The sequence below is a fragment of the Myotis brandtii genome, unplaced genomic scaffold, assembly GCF_000412655.1.
Source record: "Myotis brandtii unplaced genomic scaffold, ASM41265v1 scaffold906, whole genome shotgun sequence".
Classification (NCBI taxonomy): domain Eukaryota; kingdom Metazoa; phylum Chordata; class Mammalia; order Chiroptera; family Vespertilionidae; genus Myotis; species Myotis brandtii.
In genome coordinates, this window is record NW_005371728.1 from 68,595 (window position 1) to 80,856 (window position 12,262).

The 12,262-nt window shown below is 34.7% G+C and overlaps 1 protein-coding gene across 1 annotated transcript in view; it reads right to left on the bottom strand.

Moving 5' to 3' along the window:
• Positions 1-12,262, bottom strand: part of LOC102245908 — a gene marked incomplete at its 3' end in the record, with an annotated part of 36,262 nt that overhangs the window by 14,084 nt on the left and 9,916 nt on the right. Inside the window, exons 4-8 of the mRNA XM_014532744.1 lie at positions 9,750-9,770; positions 7,688-7,720; positions 5,183-5,203; positions 1,155-1,190; positions 33-134 (exon numbers count right to left, since the gene is read on the bottom strand). Of these exons, the coding sequence (XP_014388230.1) occupies positions 33-134; positions 1,155-1,190; positions 5,183-5,203; positions 7,688-7,720; positions 9,750-9,770 (213 nt within the window). The remainder of the gene's footprint in view (positions 1-32; positions 135-1,154; positions 1,191-5,182; positions 5,204-7,687; positions 7,721-9,749; positions 9,771-12,262) is intronic.

Below are 12,262 nucleotides of genomic sequence, written 5' to 3' on the forward strand. Positions count from 1 at the left end.
ACACTCACACACTCACACACACACACACCTACCGTCATGCCTCTGAGAATCCTGAGTCTGTTCCATGCTTTCCTGTCTCGGTGAGGTTTTGTTTGATTGTCTTGTGTGCTCATTTTGGAGATACCACCTCACACCTGTTAGAGTGGCTGTTATCAACAAGACTAGTAATAATAAGTGTTGGAGAGGTTGTGGAGAAAGGAAAGCCTCATGTGCTGCTGGTGGGAATGTAAACTGGTACAGCTACTATGGGAATCAGTATGGAGGTTCCTCAAACATGAAGGTTAGAGATCCCATATGACCAATAACACCTTCTATGGATACCTATGCCCCACAATCTGAAAAATATTTCTTCCCAATGATATATGCACTCCTATGTTCACCGTAGCATTAGTCACAGTGGGCAAGATATGGAAACAAGCCAAGCGTCCTTTCATTTTGCTTGCGTAAAGATAAACTGTCACCTATATACAATGGGATAGTGCTCATCCAAAAGAATAAGGTTTTATCTTCACAAGACCCCTTGCTGCAGCCTAAGATATATAGTCAGGTCTTCTATTGTGGTAGCTAGTCATATGCTAGTAAAACTGCCACAATCAGTGATTCATAGAATCCTGAACTACTGCTCTTATTGGTTATGCAGATTAGGTTAATGGGTACCTCTATCCTCAATCTTTTGTCAAATGGTTCATACATAACTTTATTGTATGTGAGCCTGATTTTAATTCATGCCCGAATAAAGTTTATCATAAGAAATTCTTGGGAAAGGGAGATGAAGTATGAAATGGCAGTAATGGCTGTGCAGGAATTTGGAAGTGGTCTGGAGCGGGTGGTCTACATTGTATGGCCTGGAGCTATATTGCACAAAACTTTCAGATCAGACACTTTAAAAACAGCAAAATTTTGTAGGAAAGTAATTACTAAAATTTTCTAGTCAGAGAGGAATTGTTTGCATACATTACAAGGACAGGACCATGGAAGAAATAATCATTGGGGAAACTGAATTAGAAATGAAGATGGTAAACTTATGTTGAAATCATAGCAATACATGAAAAAGTGGTGTACGTGTGTGTGGTGGAGTAAGGAAGATGATCCTTGAGAGTTGAAAACAAATGCAAAATAAACACATGAAACTGAGTAAGTGCAAAGTGAAATACCTTCATGGGACTTGCCTTTATCCTGGTCATCCTTATCTGAAAGAGTGAAAGAAAGAAAAAAACTGTTCAAACATAATGAAGGCACAATGTCAGGAAGAGAAGAGGACGCTAATTTGAAACCCTTCTGCTGTTTATTCTTTAATGGAAACTGACCCACATTTCTAAGAAGTGGAGCCAAAGGATCCTAAGTCCATGACAAATGAGAGCCAGTGTCACCCTCCATCTCCATACCCATTTGTTCAAAAGGAATGAGATGGGAAATGAAAGTATGACAGACCTAAAGGAGAACTTCCTCTGGGATGAACAATAGCAATCTTTGGTCTTGCTTTGGGCCTTCCACTTTTTCAGATTAATATGGATAAAGTGCACATACCTGAGGCAGGTACTTAAAGTGTGATGCAGAAGCCTTTATACAGTAAAAGGACCCTGCTATCAACACCTCTATCCAGATCAATAATCACATGAATCCTGCTTATGAACATAAGGAGCTCTCTTCCTAAATTTCATTGTGTCTCTAATCTAAAACATACTTGAAATATAACATTAGAAAAGGAGGGCATAAAGCATTTAATGATTCTATCAGGGCTCCATGCAAAATCCTTTGTGGATCATGCTCTGACAAACAGCTTCTCATGTCATCCACATAGAGGTCTGAGTGAAAGATTCATTATACATAACTTTCCTTAAGATGGAGCATCCTTCTGCAACATGTAAAGGTATTGCAGTTTTTGGAATGAAGAACATTTAATGTAGTTGAGAGGAAATTGACCAAAATATATTATATAAAATATGCATATAAATGGTAAAACTTGGCTAAGTTTTACCAATTCTGATCTTCGGAGAGTTGAAAGAATGAGGCTCAAGGTCACACGTCATCAAAAAAAGACATCAGGGTTTATATAGTGTTTGACAGGGCAATGGAGAAAGGTACTATGCTCATCACATTTGGAATCTTCTCTCATTACTCAAAGTTTGCATAAAATGATCTCCTTGAACAACAACAATAAAAAGGCAGAGTCCTAATTTCATTGATATTTTATGGAACCTGTATATAGAGTAGAAATCAATCATGTGCCTAATCGTCACCTCACAAGATTTGTTCTGAACATATGGCAAGTCTCTGGAAGCAGAAAATACCAAAATTTATATGGAACTACAGGTATGAGTTGGAAAACAGAATAAATGGAAAAGTAAGAAAGTTGAAAAATAAATAGGTGGAACTGAATTTGGAGAATTCTTTATGTCAAAAGTGAGCCTATGGATGTCATATAAGGAAAAAGGCAGACAATGCTAAAGACACTAAGTAAACAGTTATTTTGCTGGGGTATGGGAATTAAGGCTTCTCAGAAATAATTCACCAAGTTCTTCATGAAGTATTTATGAAAAATAAATGGAATGATATTGTGAATATTACTGGGAAAAAATGTGAATAAAATTCAATTTATTGTAAAACACTCAAGCAAAACTAAACCTATTAAAGTGCAGATTTAAACACAACATGCACATAGGAACATTGGCTCAACACTCTGATTTGCTCAGAAACAATTGTCTTAATATTAAAATTGAGAAAATGTATGGATGTAGCAAATTAACAAAAAAGGAATAAAGTTTTGTCAGTTATCTTATAAAAATATCTTTAATTTATTTTACCTTTTTTAGAATTTTTTTTGTCTTGTTAGCTTCGAAAAGTTCTTTGTTACTAATTATAAATACAGGGTGTGGCAAAAGTAAATTTACATTTATTTTTTAAATAACGTAATACTTTATAAATAAATAGTAATACAAATATCAGCTCTGTGTTTCATGTACTCACAACTGTAAGCCAACTTTTGCCTCTCCATGTACACATGTCTTATATTTGCAATAGCCATGTTATATATTAGAGTCACAACAAAATTTAATTTGGATAATATTGAGCCATTGTTTCTGGAGGAAATATGCATTAGGCTCCAGAATTCTATACACAACAATATTTGTGATATCATTAATAAGTAATCTTTTCTATTTTTATCTTCATCAATATATTGGGGAGACATTGGACAATAAAATATATAGGCTTCAAGTGTATATTTCTATGATCCATCATGTGAATATTGACACTGTGGTCACCACCCAAAGAAAACTTTTCTTTCACCACCATATAATAGTCCCTTTTTACCCTTTATTTTATCCCCAACTCTCCTCCCCGCTGGTAACCACCAAACTATTGACTGTGTCTATGAGTTTTTGTTTGTTTTTTCTGTTTGTTCAGTTGTTGCTTTCAGTTTTATATCCCTTGTATGAGTGAAATCCTGTGGTTCTTGACTTTTTCTCTCTAACTTATTTCATTTTAGATAAATGAACTAAATGGAGAGAACTTAATATGAGGGAGTCTGTAGCCAAAATTGGGAAGGTAAGCATAGACATGTAAGAGGAAAGCTAATGTGTTCCAGAAAGAGCTGTGCAATAGAAACCATATGTATATCAACTTAACACCCCGTGTCTCACAAATTTCTAATGGAAGGAAAAACTGAGAAAGGCAATGTTGTTTGAGAAAGAAATGGTATGAAGTGGGAAAAAAGGATTGGGAAAATATGGAAGGTTGTAAAATTTAAATGCAGTGATCTAATGTGAGAGAAACCCATTACCAATTTATTGAGAGGGGAAGGGTAGAAATCTAGAAGAGTGAGGCAATAGATGGCAGATAGTGTAAAAGGCACAGAATATTAAGGAAACAAAATGCAACTCATTTAAAGAGGATTGGGAATAAATGTGTTTCAGAAAATTTACCATTGTATTGCTTTGGACTTTCTGAAAAACAAAATGGCCGAAACTGGTTTGGCTCAGTGGATAGAGCGTCGGCCTGCGGACTGAAAGGTCCCAGGTTTGATTCCGGTCAAGGGCATGTACCCGGGTTGCGGGCACATCCTCAGTGGGACATGTGCAGGAGGCAGCTGATCGATGTTTCTCTCTCATCGATGTTTCTAACTCTCTGTCTCTCTCCCTTCCTCTCTGTGGAAAATCAATAAAATATATTTTTTAAAAAATGAAGAGATCAAGGTAAATATCACAATGAAGAAGTACATAAGAAAGAAAAGAGTAAAAGCAAAGATCTGTTCAAAATGCTGCATGTAGCAGCAACCATAACAAGCCTGCCATACATTTTACCTTGGTATGTTACTGAAATGTACTCCCTTTCAAATCAAAATGATCATGAAAATAATGGCATTGCAAGGAGGGTGTGTAAGCCCTAAAGATTACATTTGTGTTGTAGAAAAAATCTTTTGGAACATTCCCAGGTAATAATTTTAAAGTATTTCAGTTGAAATTTTGAGACTTGAGAAATTTATAATGATCAGTGACAATTCTGATGGATATAAAATGCTCCCATTAAATATTAGCAGACACTGCAGTTTAGCAATGTTAAAATTGTGTTAATTAAAAGCCAAAGAGAAAAACAGGTGTATGGTTGCACATAAAATGATTTCCAGGATCACCGTGGTAAATATTTCCATGCCTGTGAACACACTGGAAATATGTACAAGGGCAATGGAAAAATAGGACTCAGGTTCACACTTAACCAATGAATCATACATATGTGTCAGTATATTAGGTTTATTTCACATCTCTTAAGATCAGGAAAGTATCACATGATCACTCATATATGGAATTAATGATGTTGACCTGTATTTGAATGTGTTCCAGGAAAGTGAACAGATTGAGAACCTGTCCCTGTTCCTGTAAGACTAATGTCCTTCATTTCACCAGCGTAGTGAAACTATAGCTTTTTTTTTTTTTTTTTTTGAAAAAAAACAATTTTGGTACGATAACAATGGTTTGGAATGCATAAAATGGAATGGAAATATGTGGAAGATTGTAATACCAAATTAGAGAGATTTAATATTACAGAAGACCTTAGTTAATTAATTAAATGTAATGATCCGGGAAAACAGAAAGCCTATTGATGCCATATAAATTAATAGAAGGGAACTAAAGGCAATAGAGAGCAGTCAATTTATTGGAGTTATGAGGATTTTATAAACATTTACCAAATTTTTTCACGCGATTTTCTGAAAAACAAAATAGAGAACAATGTAAATCTTGTGTAGAAGAAATAGGAATAAAACTCAAATTTCACACATATTTATATTTAAAATTTAACCTATCAGGCTACAAATAAACACACATGCACACCATAGCCTACAGATGCACACTGTTTCAGACACACACAGGAGAACGAAATAGTGTTTGAGAACTCAATATTTTCCAGGGAATACTCTTTTCAAAATGTAAGTGATCATTAAGTGAGTAGATTAACTGAAATAAATAATAGTTCTCAAGATTGCCTATTACAGTATTTCTTATCCATTCTTATTTTAGTTAGGATTTATTTTTCAATGTGTAAGATTTATAAGTGTTTTGGCTTAATTAATGTGTATATTCAGATGTAGTGTTTGCAGCAGCTACGTTGTATACAGTAGCCACAAACAGTATATTAGAGGATCTTGAACTAAGGCCTCTAGAAGTACAACAGGGTTATATTCCTAGACCACTCTATTTACAACATTTATACCAACTTTTCATTAGGTGAGTTTCTATTTTAACTGCCAGCTAAATAGAACACTTTTAAGTTAAAGTCCATAAAGGGAAAAAGAGGAATGAAGTATTACATGATAATCAGTTGGGTTAATGCAGTCCCATCAGTAAATCCTGGACAAATTTTGACACATCAGCCTCACTCAGTATAAATCCATGGTAAAGATGTAGGAAAAATTGAATTTAGGTGACTCAAAAGGAATGTCTGCATAGGTAACATAACAAACAATTCAAACAAGCAATAATGGGTTATAATTGAGTAGCAAGGGAACATGGAAACCTTCAGTGTGAAAGATAAGTATTAAGGGGAAATTATGTAAAAATGTGTGTGTGTTGGGTTTGGAATGATGATCATTGGTAGTTGAAGAAGAAGTTACAAGTAACAGACTAGATATACAAACATTTATATTAAATTGACTTCATTGGGGGCACATTTGTGATAGTGTCAACAGTAAAGAAAAAATCACATTAGAGATAAAAATAGTTATATTATTATTAAAATTTTCTCCCTCACATAGAAGGAAGAAATCAAGGATTATTTTCAAATAAAGGCAAATGTCAAAATGGGGCATAGAAATTTCAAACCTTCCATATGTGTCTCTTCCTCTGAACTCACATGAATATCTTTTTAAATGTCTTTCTCTCTTAAAATGCTTAAAATATCTTTTTAAATCTCTTAATAATTGATGTACAATATCATATTAGTTTTAGGGGTACAATCCAATTATTAGACATTGATATAACTTGCGAAGTGATAAATCTAAACCCATCTGGCACCACACATAATTGTTACAATATTATTTTCAGTATCCCCTATGCTGTAATTTTCATCCCTAATACTACTGTGTAAATACCAATTTCTGTTTCTTAATGTCTTCAACTTTTTGACCCACTTCTCAATACCCCCCTGCCTTCAGAAAGCCATCAAAATGTTCTCTGTATCTGTGAATCTGCCTCAGTTTTGTTGTTTTGTTTATTTTGTTCTTTAGATTCCATATATAAGTGAAATCATATGGTGTTTGTCTTTCTCTGTCTGACTTCTTCCACTCAGTACAATAGCCTCTATATCCATCGATGCTGACATGTATTTCTGAGAACTGAACCCACAGTGTTCAAAGACCATCCCACAAATTTGAGGAAATGTTATTTAACTTCCATACAACCCTGTTGCCAAAGGGGCTATGATGGGAAATAACAACATGAAAGGAGCTAGAATACCACTCTGTGCAATATGAAATTCTTCTACAAATATTAATCAGAAATGAATTTTCCAAAATGAGAATTGTGTCATTGAAAATGCAAAACCATAAAACAGTTACTCTCTTTGGAAAAAATCTTCCAAGCATAATCATGGGCAATATTTGTACATTGAAATCACTTGGGCAATGTATACAAGGGCAGGGAAAATAGTATACCTCAAGTTCATCCCTGATCAATTAATGATAAGATAATTTACACAGGCTTTGAAAAGCAATGTATGATCAAAATTTCCTCAGAATTTTAGGGATTTTTGTTTCCTTTAAGGTTAGGAAACTTTCAGTGGCCTAGAAATGAGCACTCCAATATGGATGATGACACTGGCACAATCTTTGAATGTGTTCCACAAAGATTTTTAAAAAATCAAACCATGGGCCTATCAACCTAATGCCCATCATTTTACCAACTTATTAAAGAAACTATAGCAAATTTGGAAAACAGTGTAATCCCGTGTTGGTAGGGGAAAATTTTATGGGATAAAAAATAAGGGAAGAAATAGAAAAAACGGAAGGTTGGGAAATTGAAGTGGAGAGATCTAATGTGGGAGAAGTCCAAAACCAATTTATTGGGAATGGAAGGGTAGAAATCTAGAAAAAAAAAAAAAAAAACTTATGTCAATGGCTGACAGACAGTGTAAAAGGCAGCAAACATAAAGGAAACAAGATACCCATCATTTAAACAGTATTGGGTATAATGGGTACCTGAAAGTTTAATATTCTTGTTCTGTGGGCTTTCTGAAAAACAAAATGAAGAGATCAAGGTAAATATATTAGAAAACAAACACCAATAAAAGTAAAATTTCTTGCAAAATTTCTATTTTAATTTTGCCTATTTGAATGAAAATAAACACACACACACACAAGGTTGATGAGAACTCCCTTTTGTTCAGAGTATTGTTCTACACCTACAAAAGGCTTTAAATATACTTTCTCAATTAAAATAAAATATTGGAATATGTGTTGTGATAATTATCTATTGATAATGTTCTTGCTCTCTTTGACATAACTTGGGCTATTATCATTTAGTTTGCTAGTTATAATAAGTTGTTTGTGTGTTACAACATATATATAATCAACTTTCATTTATGCCTTAATGTTGAACTTCTTAATTAAATCACATGAAAATAAAATATTTAATTATCAAATGAGGGTGAAATGGTTATAAATTAAATGAATAAGCATACATTGATGCATATGCACCCGGTAGAAACTTTAGAATGCCAATACTTTAAAGATAAAAGATTAATAAAAGTTAGTTGACACAAATATTTGCTTAGAGTGTATGGAGAAATCACAGAAGTAAAATCAAGGAAATCGAATAACAAATGAAGATGGTGACTTCAGTGGGAAGATTAACAGGACAAATCATGTACATTAAATGCACAGTGTACTGAGGAAGATGTTGCGAGTGGAAGACAAAGATACAGGAAACAATGTGACCATGACTGGTACACAGTGAAGTGGTTAAAGGCAAGCTTTTCCTTTTCCCACTAACGGAAAAATAAATGGGAGAACATTCCTATTCATTGAAAATGAGGGCACAAGATTAATAAGGGGTGAGTACAAAAACCTGAAACAATGCTTAGTTTTCTTTGGGATTCCAATGACAGGTATTTATGAGAATTGAAACCACATGGTTGAAAGTCTACCTCCCAAATTAGAGCTTGTAGTTTTGCTTCCATACACTGCTTGGTGCCAAAGGAGCTAAGATTCAAAATGTTGCCGTGAGAGGAGGTGGACTAGGAATTCCTCTGGGTTAAACAACAGCACTCATTGAGTTGCATGGACCTTTAAAGTTTTTCAGAGTAAAATTAAAACATGTACCGATATCTGAGATAAGTAGTTAAAAAGTGACGAGGAAACAGGAAAGGTCCTATCTATGCAAATGTGTTATTGCAGCAGTAGCCTTCTGTAGCTTACTACAAAGTGTAAGGATATATTGATAAATTCTATTTCTCCTGAAAACAAAAATATAATTATAAAGTATCATTAGAATGGGTATGTAAAACCTTTAATTTTTTTAATTAGTGTTTTACTAAAAGTTCCTTTAGGATTATGCAAGGATAACATCTTCTTATATCACTAACATAAAATTTCATACTGGAGAGATACATTATCAATGATCTTCACTGAAGTTATGGAGTACTTCTAAAAACATTAAAAAGAATTACAATGTGCATAGCTAATAACTGTGTCCATGAAAGTGCAAAAAAAGAAATAAAATTACTGTAATGGAAAGAAAACGTCCACAAAATATTGTGTAAAATATTTCTATATCTGGGAATATTTGAATAATATGATCAAGGCAAATCAGAGAATTTACCTGAAAACTCATATTAGATGAAGACATTACATCTGAATTTATATAGAATGTGAAAGAACAGTAGTTGAAGTCCCTCTGAGTGACAAAGAACAGAAGTCTATGTCACAGATTGTATTCAGTAACTATTCATAGGATGAAAGAGATTTGGCTTTCAGTCTCATCCCCTTCATCACTACAACATTCATAATGAAACTATAGCAAATCAATGGAGACATAAGAAGCTAATGTTTATGGAAAAGGAATGGTATGGAATGAAAATGAAGGAATGGGAAAGGATGCAATGTCAGGAAAAGGATATGGAGAGAAGTTCACATGGGTCAAGGCCACCTCCAAAATATTGGAGCGAGAAGGAAAAAGGGTAAGCCAAAGGGTAGATAAAAAAGCAGGAATGTCAGCAGTAATTTAAAGAGTTATGAGCATAAAGAGTTGTCAAAAATTTACCAAATTTATTCCGAAGACTATCTGAAAAATAAAATGGAAAGACCCATGTAAAATCAAGGTAACAAAAACACAGACAATTAAACGTTATTCATAAATTTACTTTTAAAATTCAAATTATAAGAATGAAGATAAATGTACACACACATGTTACTGGAAGGCGCATGAACACACACAGTGACTGAATGCTCACTTTTGTCCAAGAATATGATTCAAAAAATGAAGACGGGCATAAAGTGAGTATTTTGCTGAATGGAAACATAAATTTAAAAATATTAGGTCTTAATCATTTTTGAGGCTTTTATTATTTAGTTTGTACAATTTAGTAAGTTCTGTGGTTGCTACCAAAGATATATGTTAAGTCAATTCAGGTAACAGCATAGCATTGTTGTATAAATTAGACAAAGTCACTGAATTAAAGGATATAAAACCATTTATTTTCTGGAAGTTAAACATGCTTATACACTCTCCATTGACATCTACATCAAGCACTGAACATAACCTTCTTTGATGTTGGTTTCCACTTTAACCTATGCCATAATTAACTTTATATTAATCAAATCCCATGGAAAGAATAAAAATAAAATATTAAATGTCTATGAAGTGAGTTCTAAGTCACAGGACTTGAGCAGGTCTTGGACAAACCTGACATACCAGTCACACAGGAAATGCCATACCGTATGCGGTTCTCAACCTGTGGGTCGCGAACAATGAAAATACATCCTGCATATCAGATATTTACATTACGATTCATAACAGTAGCAAAATTACAGTTATGAAGTAGCAACAAAATAATTTTATGGGTTGGGGGTCACCACAACATGAGGAACTGTATTAAAGGGTCATGGCATTAGGAAGGTTGAGAACCACTGCTCCAGGCTCTTGGTCACGAGGTCTTATCAATGCTACCCCACTGCTCCCTGCTGCTCTATCCTTCCTTGATGGACTGGTTCAACATTCTCTTCCCTCTTTGCCCCCCACCACTTCCCATCCTGACTGGGTTCTCTGCTGGACTGCCTCCCCATGGGGCTTTCTCATGAAAAAATTAATAACAAATAAAAATGGAGAGCATCAATTAGAGACAAGAAAATGAGGAAAATATTTTCCAAAATTACTCAGCTCTTAGAGTTGAGGATGATGGTCATTGAGCCATCAAGTTACCATTAAATTCCACGGTATAAGTAACAAGATCCAATACTAGGTACACAGGAAAATACAGGAGCAAGACTTGCCTTTTTCTTCCTCATTTTATTGACTAAATAAAATAAAGAAGGAAACAATTCCTCCAAAGTGAGGGAATAATTTCAGAAAGTGAGTAAGACAGAAATGTTAATAATACTTCAATATCTTTTTTCCGGGGTCATACCTGACACGTTTTTGAGATTGGAACCACAAGTTTCAAAGGCCCATCACCAATCAGAAGAAATGTTCTACTTCCATGCAACCTTTGTTGCCAAAAGATCAGAGATTCAAAATGTACCCTGAGAGCAGTTGCGAGCACTTCCTCTGTCAAATATTGGTCTTTTATTATGCCCTTACCTCTTATAGAAAAAAATAATAAAATCACACACATAAACACAGTAGAGGTATTCAGAGAGTCAACAATAAAAATAAAGTTAAAAAAGAGTGAGGAGATGAGTAAAGGCAACCATCTTCCAAAAACATATCTGTGCCAGATGGACCTAGAGATTATTGTGTAAAATAAAATAAGCCTGTTGGAAAAAGAAAGATATCATATGCTCTTACTTATATGTGGCATGTAATGAACAAAAAACGCTGAAGAACAAAATAGAAACTGTAGTTTGCATACATGGAACAAACAGCTGTCAGAGGACAGGAAGGAGGGAAAGACTGGATAAATTAAGGTGAAAGGATTAACCAAATATATATGTTTTACACATAGACACAGATAACACTGTGGTGATAGCCAGAGGGAAAGGCAGGTGGGGGATAGGTAGAAGTTGGCAAAGTTGGGAAATGGGGACATATGTAATAGTGTCAACAATAAAAATAAAGTTTTAAAAATGTAGTAGTCATATAAAACTCTCACATGCATTAGACATACTACTCAACTACATTTCAAGAATATAGTTATAGTATGCCATAGACCAATTCTAGCATGTCATAATTGTGAGGTGGCCCAGAAAAGCAGCGAGGAAAACAAAGAGAACCAAGTGAATCAGAAAGAAAAAGGAGAAGTTTATTTGCTTTCTCGGGGGAGACCCACTGGCCCAAAAGGTGGGGCCAATTAATTTCACGCTTCCAGGGAGGGAGGGACATCTCTTTATTCAGGTGTTTGGTGAGGGCGGGGGCCTGAACTGAGGAAGTCTCCGCAGCAGGGATCATCACACATTCAACTGAGGAAGTCTCAGCTGCAGGGGGTGGGCGGGACATTCAGGAATGAGTCAGTATCTGTGTGGGGGTCGCTGTGGATTCAGGGAGAAGAAGCAGGTATCTGTGTCTGGCACGTTGATCTGTGAGAAATTCCAGAGGAAGTCCATTGTCTCATCACATGT